Source organism: Somniosus microcephalus, unplaced genomic scaffold (assembly GCF_052327205.1).
Source record: "Somniosus microcephalus isolate GS21.2 unplaced genomic scaffold, FLI_Smic_1.0 unresolved_chr3, whole genome shotgun sequence".
Lineage (NCBI taxonomy): Eukaryota > Metazoa > Chordata > Chondrichthyes > Squaliformes > Somniosidae > Somniosus > Somniosus microcephalus.
Genome location: NW_028225181.1, coordinates 60999291 through 61019174, shown reverse-complemented (window position 1 = coordinate 61019174; position 19884 = coordinate 60999291). Strand labels below are relative to the sequence as shown.

Sequence of the window (19884 nt, the reverse complement as noted above, 5' to 3'; positions counted from 1 at the left end):
AAAGGCCCTGAGAATCATCAAAGGCACGAGTCACCCCAGCCACAACCTCTTCGCCCTGCTCCCGTCCAGTAAGAGATACCGAAGCATACGGTCTCGTACCAGCAGGTTTCGAAACAGCTTCTACCCCCAGGCCATAAGACTCATGAGCGATTAATTTATTATTTCTTACTGTTGTTTTATTTATTATTACTGTATTTCTATTAGTATTTTTATCATTGTTATGCCATATTTATTCCAATGCTGGGAGGACTCGTAAAAATCAACATTTCATTGTGCAGTACACACGTCTGCTGCATATATGACAAATAAAATTGAATTGAATTGAGTAAAGCTCCCTCTACACTGTCCCATCAAACACTCCCAGGGCAGATACAGCACGGATTAGATACAGAGTAAAGCTCCCTCTACACTGTCCCATCAAACACTCCCAGGGCAGGTACAGCACGGGTTAGATACAGAGTAAAGCTCCCTCTACACTGTCCCATCAAACACTCCCAGGGCAGGTACAGCACGGGTTAGATACAGAGTAAAGCTCCCTCTACACCGTCCCATCAAACACTCCCAGGGCAGGTACAGCACGGGTTAGATACAGAGTAAAGCTCCCTCTACACTGTCCCATCAAACACTCCCAGGGCAGGTACAGCACGGGTTAGATACAGAGTAAAGCTCCCTCTACACTGTCCCATCAAACACTCCCAGGGCAGGTACAGCACGGGTTATATACAGAGTAAAGCTTCCTCTACACTGCCCCATCAAACACTCCCAGGGCAGGTACAGCACGGGGTTAGATACAGAGTAAAGCTCCCTCTACACTGTCCCATCAAACACTCCCAGGGCAGGTACAGCACGGGTTAGATACAGAGTAAAGCTCCCTCTACCAATCGGGCATAACGTGTTGTCTTGACTTGACTATTCCAACGCTTTCTTGGCTGGCTCCCCATCTTCTACCCTTCATAACCGCAAGGTCATCCAGAACTCTTCGGCCCCGTGCCCTATCTCGCACTGAGTTCTGTTCACCCATCGCCCCCTCCCCGTGCTTGCTGACCTACATTGCCTCCCACTCCGGCAACACCTCAATTTTAAATTCTCATCCTAGTGTTCAGATCCCCTCCAAGGCCTCTCGCACCCCTCTCTATCTCTGTAACCTCCTCCAGCCCCTACAACCCTCCCTATCTCTGTAACCTCCTCCAGCCCCTACAACCCTCTCTATCTCTGTAACCTCCTCCAGCCCCTACAACCCTCCCTATCTCTGTAACCTCCTCCAGCCCCTACAACCCTCCCTATCGCTGTAACCTCCTCCAGCCCCTACAACCCTCCCTATCTCTGTAACCTCCTCCAGCCCCTACAACCCTCCCTATCGCTGTAACCTCCTCCAGCCCCTACAACCCTCCCTATCTCTGTAACCTCCTCCAGCCCCTACAACCCTCCCTATCGCTGTAACCTCCTCCAGCCCCTACAACCCTCCCTATCTCTGTAACCTCCTCCAGCCCTACAACCCTCCCTATCTCTGTAACCTCCTCCAGCCCCTACAACCCTCCCTATCTCTGTAACCTCCTCCAGCCCCTACAACCCTCCCTATCGCTGTAACCTCCTCCAGCCCCTACAACCCTCCCTATCTCTGTAACCTCCTCCAGCCCCTACAACCCTCCCTATCGCTGTAACCTCCTCCAGCCCCTACAACCCTCCCTATCTCTGTAACCTCCTCCAGCCCTACAACCCTCCCTATCGCTGTAATCTCCTCCAGCCCCTACAACCCTCCCTATCTCTGTAACCTCCTCCAGCCCCTACAACCCTACCTATCTCTGTAACCTCCTCCAGCCCCTACAACCCTACCTATCTCTGTAACCTCCTCCAGCCCCTACAACCCTCCCTGTCTCTGTAACCTCCTCCAGCCCCTACAACCCTCCCTATCTCTGTAACCTCCTCCAGCCCCTACAACCCTCCCTATCTCTGTAACCTCCTCCAGCCCCTACAACCCTCCCTATCTCTGTAACCTCCTCCAGCCACTACAACCCTCCCTATCTCTGTAACCTCCTCCAGCCCCTACAACCCTCCCTATCTCTGTAACCTCCTCCAGCCCCTACAACTCTCCCTATCTCTGTAACCTCCTCCAACCCCTACATCCCTCCCTATCTCTGTAACCTCCTCCAGCCCCTACAACCCTCCCTATCTCTGTAACCTCCTCCAGCCCCTACAACCCTCCCTATCTCTGTAACCTCCTCCAGCCCCTACAACCCTCCCTATCTCTGTAACCTCCTCCAGCCCTACAACCCTCCCTATCTCTGTAACCTCCTCCAGCTCCTACAACCCTCCGTCTCTGTAACCTCCTCCAGCCCTTACAACCCTCCCTATCTCTGTAACCTCCTCCAGCCCCTACAACCCTCCCTACCTCTGTAACCTCCTCCAGCCCCTACAACCCTCCCTATCTCTGTAACCTCCTCCAGCCCCTACAACCCTCCCTATCTCTGTAACCTTCCTCCAGCCCCTACAACCTTCCCTATCTCTGTAACCTCCTCCAGCCCCTACAACCCTCCCTATCTCTGTAACCTCCTCCAGCCCCTACAACCCTCCCCATCTCTGTAACCTCCTCCAGTCCCTACAACCCTCCCTATCTCTGTAACCTCCTCCAGCCCCTACAACCCTCCCTATCTCTGTAACCTTCCTCCAGCCTCTACAACCTTCCCTATCTCTGTAACCTCCTCCAGCCCCTACAACCCTCCCTATCTCTGTAACCTCCTCCAGCCCCTACAACCCTCCCCATCTCTGTAACCTCCTCCAGTCCCTACAACCCTCCCTATCTCTGTAACCTCCTCCAGCCCCTACAACCTCCCTATCTCTGTAACCTCCTCCAGCCCCTACATCCCTCCGAGATCTCTGCGCTCCTCCAATTCTGGCCGATATCCATCGCTCCACCATTGGCGGCCGTGCCTTCAGCTGCCTGGGTCCCTAAGCTCTGGAATTCCCTCCCTAACCCTCTCCACCTCTCCCTCCTCCTTTACGACGCTCCTTAAAACCTACCTCTTTGACCAAGCTTTTGGTCACCTGTCCCTCATATCTCCTTATGTGGCTCCATGTTGAATTTGTTTTACGAGGGTAACGATTCTATATAAAAGCCAGTTATAGGGTGATGTGCCTTTCAGGTTAAAGATCTCAGTGAGCTGGACCAGCATTTCTGCCTCATCCAATAATGATGGAACCCGATTAGCCGGAGGTTCAACTCACGGCCTAAACCTGGGAGCTGGCAAAACCAGAGTTCAACGTCCAAACTGAAGAACAACACCCTGTTTCCAAATGGGCTTCAGTCAGTTTCGCTCTCTCTCTCTCTCTCTCCCCCCCTCTACAACTGACACCCACAGCCACAAGCAAAAATATATCACGGGCCTAATCACACACACCCACCCTCCCTCACACGCTCGGTCTCTGTCCCACTCACTCACTCTCTCTCTCACACACCCTCCCTCACACGCTCTGTCTCTGTCCCACTCACTCACTCTCTGTCTCTCTCTCACACACCCTCCCTCACACGCTCTGTCTCTGTCCCACTCACTCACTCTCTGTCTCTCTCTCACACACCCTCCCTCACACGCTCTGTCTCTGTCCCACTCACTCACACTCTCTCTCTCTCTCACACACCCTCCCTCACACGCTCGGTCTCTGTCCCACTCACTCACTCTCTCTCTCTCTCTCTCACACACCCTCCCTCACACGCTCGGTCTCTGTCCCACTCACTCACTCTCTCTCTCTCTCTCACACACACCCTCCCTCACACGCTCGGTCTCTGTCCCACTCACTCACTCTCTCTCTCTCTCACACACCCTCCCTCACACGCTCTGTCTCTGTCCCACTCACTCACTCACTCTCTCTCTCACACACCCTCCCTCACACGCTCTGTCTCTGTCCCACTCACTCACTCTCTGTCTCTCTCTCTCTCACACACCCTCCCTCACACGCTCTGTCCCACTCACTCACTGTCTCTCTCACACACACCCTCCCTCACACGCTCTGTCTCTGTCCCACTCACTCACTCTCTGTCTCTCTCTCTCTCACACACCCTCCCTCACACGCTCTGTCTCTGTCCCACTCACTCACTCTCTGTCTCTCTCTCTCTCACACACCCTCCCTCACACGCTCTGTCCCACTCACTGTCTCTCTCTCTCACACACACCCTCTCTCACACGCTCTGTCTCTGTCCCACTCACTCACTCTGTCTCTCTCTCTCACCCACACCCTCCCTCACACGCTCTGTCCCTGTCCCACTCACTCACTCTCTGTCTCTCTCTCTCACACCCTCCCTCACACGCTCTGTCTCTGTCCCACTCACTCACTCTGTCTCTCTCACACACACCCTCCCTCACACGCTCGGTCTCTGTCCCACTCACTCACTCTCTGTCTCTCTCTCTCACACACCCTCCCTCACACGCTCGGTCTCTGTCCCACTCACTCACTCTCTGTCTCTCTCTCTCACACACCCTCCCTCACACGCGCTGTCTCTGTCCCACTCACTCACTCTCTGTCTCTCTCTCACACACCCTCCCTCACACGCTCGGTCTCTGTCCCACTCACTCACTCACTCTCTCTCTCTCTCACACACCCTCCCTCACACGCTCTGTCTCTGTCCCACTCACTCACTCTCTGTCTCTCTCTCTCTCACACACCCTCCCTCACACGCTCTGTCCCACTCACTCACTGTCTCTCTCACACACACCCTCCCTCACACGCTCTGTCTCTGTCCCACTCACTCACTCTCTGTCTCTCTCTCCACCCACACCCTCCCTCACACGCTCTGTCCCTGTCCCACTCACTCACTCTCTGTCTCTCTCTCTCACACCCTCCCTCACACGCTCTGTCTCTGTCCCACTCACTCACTCTCTGTCTCTCTCTCTCACACACCCTCCCTCACACGCTCGGTCTCTGTCCCACTCACTCACTCACTGTCTCTCTCTCTCTCACACACCCTCCCTCACACGCTCTGTCTCTGTCCCACTCACTCACTCTCTGTCTCTCTCTCTCACACACACCCTCCCTCACACGCTCTGTCTCTGTCCCACTCACTCACTCTCTGTCTCCCTCTCACACACACCCTCCCTCACACGCTCTGTCCCTGTCCCACTCACTCACTCTCTGTCTCTCTCACACACCCCCTCCCTCACACGCTCTGTCCCTGTCCCACTCACTCACTCTCTGTCTCCCTCTCACACACACCCTCCCTCACACGCTCTGTCTCTGTCCCACTCACTCACTCTCTGTCTCTCTCTCTCACACACCGTCTCTCACACGCTCTGTCCCTGTCCCACTCACTCACTCTCTGTCTCTCTCTCTCACACACCCTCCCTCACACGCTCGGTCTCTGTCCCACTCACTCACTCTCTCTCTCTCTCTCTCTCACACACCCTCCCTCACACGCTCTGTCTCTGTCCCACTCACTCACTCTCTGTCTCTCTCTCTCTCACACACCCTCCCTCACACGCTCTGTCCCACTCACTCACTGTCTCTCTCACACACACCCTCCCTCACACGCTCGGTCTCTGTCCCACTCACTCACTCTCTCTCTCTCTCTCTCTCTCACACACCCTCCCTCACACGCTCTGTCTCTGTCCCACTCACTCACTCTGTCTCTGTCCCACTCACTCACTCTCTGTCTCTCTCTCTCTCACACACCCTCCCTCACACGCTCTGTCCCACTCACTCACTGTCTCTCTCACACACACCCTCCCTCACACGCTCTGTCTCTGTCCCACTCACTCACTCTCTGTCTCTCTCTCTCTCACACCCTCCCTCACACGCTCGGTCTCTGTCCCACTCACTCTCTGTCTCTCTCTCTCACACACCCTCCCTCACACGCTCGGTCTCTGTCCCACTCACTCACTCTCTGTCTCTCTCTCTCACACACCCTCCCTCACACGCTCGGTCTCTGTCCCACTCACTCACTCTCTGTCTCTCTCTCTCTCACACACCCTCCCTCACACGCTCTGTCCCACTCACTCACTGTCTCTCTCACACACACCCTCCCTCACACGCTCTGTCTCTGTCCCACTCACTCACTCTCTCTCTCTCTCTCTCTCTCACACACCCTCCCTCACACGCTCTGTCTCTGTCCCACTCACTCACTCTGTCTCTGTCCCACTCACTCACTCTCTGTCTCTCTCTCTCTCACACACCCTCCCTCACACGCTCTGTCCCACTCACTCACTGTCTCTCTCACACACACCCTCCCTCACACGCTCTGTCTCTGTCCCACTCACTCACTCTCTGTCTCTCTCTCTCTCACACCCTCCCTCACACGCTCGGTCTCTGTCCCACTCACTCTCTGTCTCTCTCTCTCACACACCCTCCCTCACACGCTCGGTCTCTGTCCCACTCACTCACTCTCTGTCTCTCTCTCTCTCACACACCCTCCCTCACACGCTCTGTCCCACTCACTCACTGTCTCTCTCACACACACCCTCCCTCACACGCTCTGTCTCTGTCCCACTCACTCACTCTCTGTCTCTCTCTCTCACACACCCTCCCTCACACGCTCGGTCTCTGTCCCACTCACTCTCTGTCTCTCTCTCTCACACACCCTCCCTCACACGCTCGGTCTCTGTCCCACTCACTCACTCACTGTCTCTCTCACACACACCCTCCCTCACACGCTCGGTCTCTGTCCCACTCACTCACTCTCTGTCTCTCTCTCTCTCTCACACCCTCCCTCACACGCTCGGTCTCTGTCCCACTCACTCACTCTCTCTCTCTCTCTCTCACACACCCTCCCTCACACGCTCGGTCTCTGTCCCACTCACTCACTCTCTCTCTCTCTCTCACACACCCTCCCTCACACGCTCGGTCTCTGTCCCACTCACTCACTCTCTGTCTCTCTCTCACACACCCTCCCTCACACGCTCGGTCTCTGTCCCACTCACTCACTCTCTGTCTCTCTCTCTCACACCCTCCCTCACACGCTCGGTCTCTGTCCCACTCACTCACTCTCTCTCTCTCACACACACCCTCCCTCACACGCTCTGTCCCTGTCCCACTCACTCACTCTCTGTCTCTCTCTCACACACCCTCCATCACACGCTCGGTCTCTGTCCCACTCACTCACTCACTCTCTGTCTCTCTCACACACCCTCCCTCACACGCTCGGTCTCTGTCCCACTCACTCACTCTCTGTCTCTCTCTCTCACACCCTCCCTCACACGCTCTGTCTCTGTCCCACTCACTCACTCTCTGTCTCTCTCTCTCTCACACACCCTCCCTCACACGCTCTGTCTCTGTCCCACTTACTCACTGTCTCTCTCTCTCTCACACACCCTCCCTCACACGCTCTGTCCCTGTCCCACTCACTCACTCTCTGTCTCTCTCTCTCTCACACACCCTCCCTCACACGCTCTGTCTCTGTCCCACTCACTCACTCTCTCTCTCTCTCACACACACCCTCCCTCACACGCTCTGTCTCTGTCCCACTCACTCACTCTCTGTCTCTCTCTCACACACCATCCCTCACACGCTCGGTCTCTGCCCCACTCACTCACTCTCTGTCTCTCTCTCTCACACACCCTCCCTCACACGCTCGGTCTCTGTCCCTCTCACACACACCCTCGCTCACACCCTCTGTCTCTGTCCCACTCACTCACTCTCTCTCTCTCTCACACCCTCCCTCACACGCTCGGTCTCTGTCCCACTCACTCACTCTCTCTCTCTCACACACACCCTCCCTCACACGCTCTGTCCCTGTCCCACTCACTCACTCTCTGTCTCTCTCTCTCACACACCCTCCCTCACACGCTCTGTCTCTGTCCCACTCACTCACTCTCTGTCTCTCTCTCTCACACACCCTCCCTCACACGCTCGGTCTCTGTCCCACTCACTCACTCTCTGTCTCTCTCTCTCACACACCCTCCCTCACACGCTCGGTCTCTGTCCCACTCACTCACTGTCTCTCTCACACACCCTCCCTCACACGCTCTGTCTCTGTCCCACTCACTCACTCACTCCCTCTCACACACCCTCCCTCACACGCTCTGTCTCTGTCCCACTCACTCACTCTCTGTCTCTCTCACACACACCCTCCCTCACACGCTCTGTCCCTGTCCCACTCACTCACTCTCTGTCTCTCTCTCTCTCACACACCCTCCCTCACACGCTCTGTCTCTGTCCCACTCACTCACTCTCTGTCTCTCTCTCTCTCACACACCCTCCCTCACACGCTCTGTCTCTGTCCCACTCACTCACTCTCTGTCTCTCTCTCTCTCACACACCCTCCCTCACACGCTCTGTCCCTGTCCCACTCACTCACTCTCTCTCTCTCTCTCTCTCTCTCTCACACACCCTCCCTCACACGCTCTGTCTCTGTCCCACTCACTCTCTGTCTCTCTCTCTCACACACACCCTCCCTCACACGCTCTGTCCCTGTCCCACTCACTCACTCTCTCTCTCTCTCACACACCCTCCCTCACACGCTCTGTCCCTGTCCCACTCACTCACTCTCTGTCTCTCTCTCTCTCACACCCTCCCTCACACGCTCTGTCCCTGTCCCACTCACTCTCTGTCTCTCTCTCTCACACACCCTCCCTCACACGCTCGGTCTCTGTCCCACTTACTCACTGTCTCTCTCTCTCTCTCACACACCCTCCCTCACACGCTCGGTCTCTGTCCCACTCACTCACTCTCTGTCTCTCTCTCTCTCACACACCCTCCCTCACACGCTCTGTCTCTGTCCCACTTACTCACTGTCTCTCTCTCTCTCTCACACACCCTCCCTCACACGCTGTCTCTGTCCCACTCACTCACTGTCTCTCTCTCTCTCTCACACACCCTCCCTCACACGCTCGGTCTCTGTCCCACTCACTCACTCTCTGTCTCTCTCTCACACACCCTCCCTCACACGCTCGGTCTCTGTCCCACTCACTCACTCTCTCTCTCTCTCTCTCTCTCACACACACCCTCCCTCACATGCTCTGTCCCTGTCCCACTCACTCACTCTCTGTCTCTCTCTCACACACCCTCCCTCACACGCTCTGTCTCTGTCCCACTCACTCGCTCTCTGTCTCTCTCTCTCACACACCCTCCCTCACACGCTCGGTCTCTGTCCCACTCACTCACTCTCTGTCTCTCTCTCTCTCACACACCCTCCCTCACACGCTCTGTCCCTGTCCCACTCACTCACTCTCTCTCTCTCACACACCCTCCCTCACACGCTCTGTCCCTGTCCCACTCACTCACTCTCTGTCTCTCTCTCTCTCACACCCTCCCTCACACGCTCTGTCTCTGTCCCACTCACTCACTCACTGTCTCTCACACACACCCTCCCTCACACGCTCTGTCTCTGTCCCACTCACTCACTCACTGTCTCTCACACACACCCTCCCTCACACGCTGTCTCTGTCCCACTCACTCACACACTCTCACACACTCTCTGTCACAAACTCTGTCTCTCTCTCTGTCCCCCCCTCTCTCAATTTTTCAATTCAATTCAATTCAAATCGCTTTATTGGCATGATGACGAGGTACATCTTATGTTGCCAAAGCATCGAAAAACAGTCATAGTTGAACACAAAAATACAGATCTATCCATATACAGTGTATAAACAGATATATCCCTGAGTGTATAAATATACATTCATATAATTTGTATATACTCTTTTCTTAGATTTAATGGTTGTCCCTCTGTTTACGGGAAGCTGTAACATAGTGTGCCGCTAAGGTTACACAATTTCTCTCTCCCCCTAGTAGGTATGGGAGTTTTTGGTCGTCCTTCAAATTTCTGAATTCCGGGCATATTTTTGTGAATTTTGGGTAGAAATTCTCCCTTGTGCCCTGATATTTTCTACAAGCTGTGAGGAAGTGCATCTCTGTCTCCACCACTCCCTGACTGCAGTGAGAGCATATCCTGTCCTCTCTCGGTAGCCGGGTCTGTCTGTGTCTGCCTTTTTCGATCGCCAGGCTATGTTCACTAAGTCTGTACATTGTCATGGTTTTTCTCAGTTTGCTATCCTTTACCATGGTCAGGTATTCAGCCATGTTGTATTGTCTGTTTAGGGCCAAGTAGCAATTGAGTTTGTTTTGGGTTTTTGTTGTTTCTGCCCAATATGACTCCTCACACGCTCGGTCTCTCTCCCACTCACACACACACTCCCTCACACCTCTCTGGCCTAATCACACACACACAGGAACGGTAGTGGGAATGTCACTGGGCTAGTAACCCCGAGGCCTGGACTAATGATCCAGAGACGGGCGTTCAAATCCCACCACGGCAGCTGGGGAATTTCAATTCATTTAATTAAATAAATCTGGAATAAAAAGTTAGCATCGGTAATGGTGACCATGAAACTATCGGCTTGTCGTAAAAACCCATCTGGTTCACCAATGTCCTTTAGGGAAGGAAATCTGCCGTCCTTACCCGGTCTGGCCTATATGTGACTCCAGACCCACAGCAACGTGGTCGACTCTTAACTGTCCTCTGAAATGGCCTCGCAAGACACTCTCAGTTGTAGCAAACCGCTACGAAACACAATAAGAATGAAACCGGACGGACCACCCGGCATCGACCTCGGCACCGACTACAGACACGGCAACGGCACACCCAGCCCAGTCGACCCTGCAAAGTCCTCCTCACCAAGATCTGGGGACTTGTGCCAAAATTGGGAGGGCTGTCCCACAGGCTAGTCAAGCAACAGCCTGGACATCGTCATACTCACAGAATCATACCTTTCAGCCAATGTCCCAAGCTCCTCCATCACCATCCCTGGGTATGTCCTGTCTGACCAGCAGGATAGACCCCCACCAGGGGTGGTGGCACAGTGGTATACAGTCAGGAAGGAGTGGCCCTGGGTGTCCTCAACATTGACTCCGGACCCCATGAAGTCTCATGGCTTCAGGCCAAGCCTGGGCGAGGAAACCTCCTGCTGATTATCACCTACCGCCCTCCCTCAGCGGATGAATCAGTACTCCTCCATGTTGAACACCACTTCGAAGAAGCACTGAGAGTAGCAAGGGCACAGAATGTACTCTGGGTGGGGGACTTCAATGTCCATCACCAAGAGTGGCTCGGTAGCTCCACTACTGACCGAGCTGACCGAGTCCTGAAGGACATAGCTGCCAGTCTGGGCCTGCGACAGGTGGTGAGAGAACCAACACGAGGGAAAAACCTTCTTGACCTCGTCCTCACCAATCTACCTGTCACAGATGCATCTGTCCATGACAGCATTGGTAGCAGTGACCACCGCTCAGCCCTGTCTTCACACTGAGGACACCCTCCATCGTGTTGTGTGGCACTACCACCGTGCTAAATGGGATAGATTCAGAACAGATCTAGCAGCTCAAAATTGGGCATCCATGAGGTGCTGTGGGCCATCAGCAGCAGCAGAATTGTATTACACCACAATCTGTAACCTCATGGCCCAGCATATCCCTCACTCTACCATCACCATCAAGCCAGGGGACCAACCCTGGTTCAACAATGAGTGTAGAAGAGCATGCCAGGAGCAGCACCAGGCATACCTAAAAATGAGATGCCAACCTGGGGAAGCTGCAACACAAGACTTACATGCGTGCTAAAAAGCAGAAGCAGCATGCTATAGACAGGGCTAAGCGATCCCACAATCAACGGATCAGATCAAAGCTCTGCAGTCCTGCCACATCCAGTCGTGAATGGTGGTGGACCATTAAACAACTAATGGGAGGAGGAGGCTCCAAGAATATCCCCATCCTCAATGATGGCGGAGCCCAGAACGTGAGTGCAAAAGACAAGGCTGAAGCGTTTGCAACCATCTTCAGCCAGAAGTGCCGAGTGGATGATCCATATCGGCCTCCTCCGGAGGTCCCTACCATCACAGAAGCCAGTCTTCAGCCAATTCGATTCACTCCACATGATATCAAGAAACAGCTGAGTGCACTGGATACAGCAAAGGCTATGGGCCCCGACAACATCCCGGCTATCGTGCTGAAGACTTGTGCTCCAGAACTAGCCGCGCCTCTAGCTAAACTATTCCAGTACAGCTACAACGCTGGCATCTATCCGACAATGTGGAAAACTGCCCAGGTATGTCCTCTCCACAAAAAGCAGAACAAATCCAATCCGACCAATTACCGCCCCATCAGTCTACTCTCAATCATCAGCAAAGTGATGGAAGGTGTCATCGACAGTGCTATCAAGTGGCACTTACTCACCAATAACCAGCTCACTGATGCCCAGTTTGGGTTCCACCAGGACCACTCGGCTTCAGAACTCATTACAGCCTTGGTCCAAACATGGACAAAGGAGCTGAATTCCAGAGGTGAGGTGAGAGTGACTGCCCTTGACATCAAGGCAGCATTTGACCGAGTGTGGCATCAAGGAGCCCTAGTAAAACTGAAGTCAATGGGAATCAGGGGGAAAACCCTCCACTGGCTGAAGTCATACCTAGCACAAAGGAAGAAGGTTGTGGTGATTGAAGGTCAATCATCACAGCCCCAGGACATCGCTGCAGGAGTTCCTCAGGGCAGTGTCCTAGGCCCAACCATCTTCAGCTGCTTCATCAATGACCTTCCCCTCCAACATAAGGTCAGAAATGGGGATGTTCACTGATGACTGCACAGTGTTCAGCGCCATTCACAACTCCTCAGATAATGAAGCAGTCCATGCCCACATGCAACAAGACCTGGACGACGTTCAGGCTTGGGCTGATAAGTGGCAGGTAACATTCACGCCACAGAAGTGCCGGGCAATGACTATCTCCAAAAAGCAAGAGTCTAAACACCTCCCCTTGACATTCAACGGCATTACCATCGCCAAATCCCCCACCATCAACATCCTGGGGCTCACCATTGACCAGAAACTTAACTGGACCAGCCGCATAAATACTGTGGCAACAAGAGCAGGCCAGAGGCTGGGTATTCTGCGGCGAGTGTCTCACCTCCTGACTCCCCAAAGCCTTTCTACCATCTACAAGGCACAAGTCAGGTGTGTGATGGAATACTCTCCACTTGCCTGGATGAGTGCAGCTCCAACAACACTCAAGAAGCTCGACACCATCCAGGACAAAGCAGCCCGCTTGATCGGCACCCCATCCACCACCTTAAACATTCACTCCCTCCACCACCGGCGCACCGTGGCTGCAGTGTGTACCATCTACAAGATGCACTGCAGCAACTCGCCAAGGCTTCTTCGGCAGCACCTCCCAAACCCGCGACCTCTTCCACCTAGAAGGACAAGGGCAGCAGGTGCATGGGAACACCACCACCTCCAAGTTCCCCTCCAAGTCACACACCGTCCTGACTTCGAAATATATCGGCCGATCCTTCATCGTCGCTGGGTCAAAATCCTGGAACTCCCTCCCTAACAGCACTGTGGGAGCACCTTCACCACACGGACTGCAGCGGTTCAAGAAGGCGGCTCACCACCACCTTCTCAAGGGCAATTAGGGATGGGCAATAAATGCTGGGCCTTGCCCAGCGACGCCCACATCCCATAAACAAATTTAAAAAACACATTTCTCTGTCCCACTCACACACACACAAACTCCCTCACACTCACACAGGTACTGACTTGGATACAGAACTGGTTGGCAGACAGGAATCAAAGAGTTGGAAAAAACGGCTCTTTTTCCGAGTGGCAGGCAGTGACTAGTGGGGTACCGCAGGGATCGGTGCTAGGACCCCAGTTATTCACAATATATATTAATGATCTAGACGAAGGAACTAGATGTAATATCTCCAAGTTTGCAGATGACACAAAGCTGGGTGGGTGTGTGTGCTGTGAGGAGGATGCCGAGAAACTCCAGTACGATCTGGACAGGTTGGGTGATTATACTGCATCTGCCATGCATCTGCCCAATGTGGATAAATGCGAGGTTATCCACATTGGTGGCAAAAACAGGAAGGCAGATTATTATCTGAATGGCAATAGATTGGGAGAAGGGGGAAGGGGACCTGGGTGTCCTTGTGCACCAGTCGCTGAAGGTAAGCATGCAGGCAGTTAAGAAGGCAAATGGTATGTTGGCCTTCATAGCAAGAGGGTTTGAGTACAGGAACAAGGATGTCTTGCTACAGTTGTACAGGGCCTTGGTGAGACCACATCTTGAGTATTGTGTGCAGTTTTCGTCATCTTATCTGAGGAAGGATGTTCTTGCCATGGAAGGAGTGCAGTGAAGATTCACCAGACTGATACCTGGGATGGCAGGAATGACGTATGAGGAGAGATTGGGTCGATTAGGCTTATATTCGCTAGAGTTTAGAAGAATGAGAGGGGGTCTCATTGAAACTTATAAAATTCTATCAGGACTGGACAGACTAGATGCAGGAAGGATGTTCCCGATGGCCGGGGAGTCCAGAACCAAGGGTCACAGTCTAAGGATAAGGGGTAAGCCATTTAGGACAGAGAGGAGGAGGAATTTCTTCACCTAGAGAGTGGTGAACCTGTGGAATTCTCTACCACAGAAGGCAGTAGAGGCCAATTCATTAAATATATTCAAGAAGGAGTTAGATATATTTCTTAAGGCTAAAGGGATCAAGGGATATGGGGAGAAGGCAGGGACAGGGTACTGAGTTTGGATGATCAGCCATGATCTCATTGAATGGCGGAGCAGGCTCGAGGGGCCGAATGGCCTACTCCTGCTCCTATCTTCTATGTTTCTATGCTCACACACATCTCTCTAGCCCAATCACAGACACAAACTCCCTCACTACTATAAGAAAGGAGGGAGAGAGAAAACTGGGAACTACAGACCAGTTAGCCTGACATCAGTCGCAGGGAAAATGCTAGAATCTATTATTAAGGACATGGTAACAGGGCACTTAGAAAATAATAATGGGATTGAGCAGAGTCAACACAGATTTATGAAAGGGAAATCGTGTTTGACAAATATGTTAGAGTTTTTTGAGGTTGTAACTAGCAGAATAGATAAGGGGGAACCAGTGGATGCGGTGTATTTGGATTTTCAGAAGGCATTCGATAAGGAGGCATTCGATAAGGTGCCACACAAAAGGTTATTAAACAAAATTAGGGCTCATGGGATTGGGGGTAATATACTAGCATGGATTGAGGATTGGTTAATCGACAGAAAACAGAAAGTAGGAATAAACGGGCCATTTTCGGGTTGGCAGGCTGTAACTAGTGGGGTAACTGCAAGGATCAGTGCTTGGGCCTCAGCTATTCACAATCTATATCAATGATTTGGATGAAATGTAATATATCCAAGTTTGTTGATGATACAAAGCTGGCTGGGAATGTAAGTTGTGAGGAGGATGCAAGGAGGCGTCAAGGGGATGTGGACAGGCTAAGTGAGTGGGCAAGAACATGGCAAATGGAATATAATGTGGAGAAATGTGAAGTTATCCACTTTGGCAGGAGAAATAGAAAAGCAGTGTATTTTTTAAATGGTGAGAGATTGGGAAATGTTGGTGTTCAGAGGGACCTGGGTGTCCTTGTTCACAAATCACTGAACGTTAACATGCAGGTACAGCAAGCAATTAGGAAAACCAATGGCATGTTGGCCTTTATTACAAGAGGATTTGAGTATAAGAGTAAAGACGTCTTACTGCACTTATATAGGGCCCTGGTGAGACCACACCTGGAGTACTGTGGACAGTTTTGCTCTCCTTACCTAAGGAAGGATATACTTACCATAGAGGGAGTGCAACAAAGGTTCACAGACTGGTTCCTGGGATGGGGGGATTGTCCTAAGAGTACAGATTGAGTAGACCAGGCCTATATTCTCTAAGTTTAGAAGAATGAGAGGGGATCTCATTGAAACATACAAAGTTCTTACAGGGCTTGACAGGGTAGATGCAGGGAGGATGTTTCCCCTGGCTGGGGAGTCTAGAACCAGGGGTCACAGTCTCAGAATAAGGGGTCGGCCATTTAGGACTGAGATGAGAAATTTCTTCACTCAGAGGGCGGTGAATCTTTAGAATTCTCTACCCCAGGGGGCTGTGGAGGCTCAGTCGTTGAGTATATTCAAGACAGAGATCGATAGATTTTTGAACATTAAGGGAATCAAGGGATATGGGGATAGTGCAGGAAAGTGGAGATGAGGTAGAAGATCGGCCATGATCTCATTGAATGGCGGAGCAGGCTCGAGGGGCCAAAGGGCCGACTCCTGCTCCTGTTTCTATGTTCTCTGACACACATTCACACTCCCTCACACTGTGTCCCATACACACTCACTTCAACACACCCTCTCTCCTTCATTCCCTTCCCTAACACCATCACACACCCGTCACTCTCACACACTCCCCATCCCTTCCACCAGAAGAATAAAGAAAATAAAAACTCACCGCACTTTGACAGAAAACTGTGACCAGAAGAAATCTCAACCCCAGAGCCGTCATTTTCACAAGCCGGTTCTTGTGCAATGTCCGCACGAACCAGGAAGCATCAAAGTCGAATATTAAATAGTATTTACATCTCGCAGAGAAGGAAGGGGTGATTCAGCGAGTCCGGGGGAAGAGTTGGAAGACCCGAGCAGGCAATGGACCTCTTCCCCACACCCATCTCATCCCATGCTTGGGGTTGTTGATTTGGGGAAAAAACAGCGACTACACCTCAATTTCAGATTCTCGTTCAATGCGTCAGTGAAATTAACCAGAAATCACATGAGGCTCCGAGGGGCGGGACCAGAGAGCACAGGAAGGTCGAGGCAAGAACATCCCAACATAGCATCTCCCTCTCAATGTAAGACACTCTGAAAAGTGAGGTCAAGGCAAGGACATCCCAACACAGCATCTCCCTCTCAATGTAAGACACTCTGAAAAGTGAGGTCAAGGCAAGGACATCCCAACACAGCATCTCCCTCTCAATGTAAGACACTCTGCACAGGAAGGTCAAGACAAGGAAATCCCAACACAGCATCTCCCTCTCAATGTAAGACACTCTGCACAGGAAGGTCAAGACAAGGACATCCCAACACAACATCTCCCTCTCAATGTAAGACACTCCGCACAGGAAGGTCGAGGCAAGAACATCCCAACATAGCATCTCCCTCTCAATGTAAGACACTCTGCACAGGAAGGTCAAGACAAGGACATCCCAACACAACATCTCCCTCTCAATGTAAGACACTCCGCACAGGAAGGTCGAGGCAAGAACATACCAACACAACATCTCCCTCTCAATGTAAGACACTCCGCACAGGAAGGTCAAGGCAAGGACATCCCAACACAGCATCTCCCTCTCAATGTAAGACACTCTGCACAGAAAGGTCGAGGCAAGAACATCCCAACACAACATCTCCCTCTCAATGTAAGACACTCTGCACAGGAAGGTCAAGACAAGGACATCCCAACACAACATCTCCCTCTCAATGTAAGACACTCCGCACAGGAAGGTCAAGACAAGGACATCCCAACACAGCATCTCCCTCTCAATGTAAGACACTCTGCACAGGAAGGCCAAGACAACGAAATCCCAACATAGCATCTCCCTCTCAATGTAAGACACTCTGCAAAGTGAGGTCAAGGCAAGGACATCCCAACACAGCATCTCCCTCTCAATGTAAGACACTCTGCACAGGAAGGTCAAGACAAGGACATCCCAACACAACATCTCCCTCTCAATGTAAGACACTCCGCACAGGAAGGTCGAGGCAAGAACATACCAACACAACATCTCCCTCTCAATGTAAGACACTCAGCAAAGTAAGGTTAAGGCAAGGACATCCCAACACAGCATCTCCCTCTCAGTGTAAGTCACTCCGCACAGGAAGGTCAGGGCAAGGACATCCCAACACAACATCTCCCTCTCAATGTAAGACACTCCGCACAGAAAGGTCAAGGCAAGGACATCCCAACAGAGCATCTCCCTCTCAATGTAAGACACTCCGCACAGGAAGGTCAAGACAAGGACATCCCAACACAGCATCTCCCTCTCAATGTAAGACACTCTGCACAGGAAGGTCAAGACAAGGACATCCCAACATAGCATCTCCCTCTCAATGTAAGACACTCTGCACAGGAAGGTCAAGGCAAGGACATCCCAACACAGCATCTCCCTCTCAATGTAAGACACTCTGCACAGGAAGGTCGAGGCAAGAACATCCCAACATAGCATCTCCCTCTCAATGTAAGACACTCAGCAAAGTAAGGTTAAGGCAAGGACATCCCAACACAGCATCTCCCTCTCAATGTAAGTCACTCCGCACAGGAAGGTCTAGACAAGGACATCCCAACACAACATCTCCCTCTCAATGTAAGACACTCTGCACAGGAAGGCCAAGGCAAGGACATCCCAACACAGCATCTCCCTCTCAATGTAAGACACTCTGCACAGGAAGGTCAGGGCAAGGACATCCCAACACCACATCTCCCTCTCAATGTAAGACACTCCGCACAGGAAGGTCGAGGCAAGGACATCCCAACACAGCATCTCCCTCACAATGTAAGACACTCCGCACAGGAAGGTCAGGGCAAGGACATCCCAACACCATATCTCCCTCTCAATGTAAGACACTCCGCACAGGAAGGTCAGGGCAAGGACATCCCAACACAACATCTCCCTCTCAATGTAAGACACTCCGCACAGGAAGGTCGAGGCAAGGACATCCCAACACAGCATCTCCCTCACAATGTAAGACACTCCGCACAGGAAGGTCAAGGCAAGGACATCCCAACACAACATCTCCCTCTCAATGTAAGTCACTCCGCAAAGTAAGCTCAAGGCAAGGGCATCCCAACACACCATCTCCCTCTCAATGTAAGACACTCCGCACAGGAAGGTCAGGGCAAGGACATCCCAACACAACATCTCCCTCTCAATGTAAGTCACTCCGCAAAGGAAGGTCCAGACAAGGACATCCCAACACAGCATCTCCCTCTCAATGTAAGTCACTCCGCACAGGAAGGTCGAGGCAAGGACATCCCAACTCAGCATCTCCCTCTCAATGTAAGACACTCCGCACAGGAAGGTCAAGACAAGGACATCCCAACACAACATCTCCCTCTCAATATAAGTCACTCTGCAAAGTAAGGTCAAGGCAAGGACATCCCAACACAACATCTCCCTCTCAATATAAGTCACTCTGCAAAGTAAGGTCAAGGCAAGGACATCCCAACACAACATCTCCCTCTCAATGTAAGACACTCCGCACAGGAAGGTCGAGGCAAGGGTATCCCAACACAGCATCTCCCTCTCAATGTAAGACACTCCGCACAGGAAGGTCAAGGCAAGGACATCCCAACACAGCATCTCCCTCTCAATGTAAGACACTCCGCAAAGTAAGGTCAAGGCAAGGACATCCCAACACAGCATCTCCCCCTCAATGTAAGACACTCCGCACAGGAAGGTCAGGGCAAGGACATCCCAACACAACATCTCCCTCTCAATGTAAGTCACTCCGCAAAGGAAAGTCAAGGCAAGGACATCCCAACACAGCATCTCCTACTCAATGTAAGACACTCCGCACAGGAAGGTCAAGGCAAGGACATCCCAACACAGCATCTCCCTCTCAATGTAAGACACTCCGCAAAGGAAGATCAAGGCAAGGACATCCCAACACAGCATCTCCCTCTCAATGTAAGTCACTCCGCAAAGGAAGATCAAGGCAAGGACATCCCAACACAGCATCTCCCTCTCAATGTAAGTCACTCTGCAAAGGAAGGTCAAGGCAAGGACATCCCAACACAGCATCTCCCACTCAATGTAAGACACTCCGCAAAGGAAGGTCAAGGCAAGGACATCCCAACACAGCATCTCCCTCTCAATGTAAGTCAATCCGCACAGGAAGGTCAAGGCAAGGACATCCCAACACAGCATCTCCCTCTCAATGTAAGGACATCCCAACACAGCATCTACCTCCCCCTCCACATCCCTCCCCGTTCCCCTTGCTACTCCACCTCCCTCCTTACCCCTCCCCCGCTCCACCCCCCCTCTCCCTCGCTCCCACTGCCCCTCTCCCACTCCTCCCTCATCCCTACCCTCACACTGCCCTC

At 52.3% G+C, this 19884-nt stretch overlaps 1 protein-coding gene across 1 annotated transcript in view; it reads right to left on the bottom strand.

The window, feature by feature from the left end:
• Window positions 1-16618, bottom strand: part of LOC147091601 (tumor necrosis factor receptor superfamily member 3-like) — a 41756-nt gene extending 25138 nt beyond the window's left edge. Inside the window, exon 1 of the mRNA XM_085976828.1 lies at window positions 16237-16618. Within this exon, the coding sequence (XP_085832954.1) occupies window positions 16237-16290 (54 nt within the window). The 5' untranslated portion in view covers window positions 16291-16618. The remainder of the gene's footprint in view (window positions 1-16236) is intronic.
• Window positions 16619-19884: the final 3266 nt, after the last annotated feature.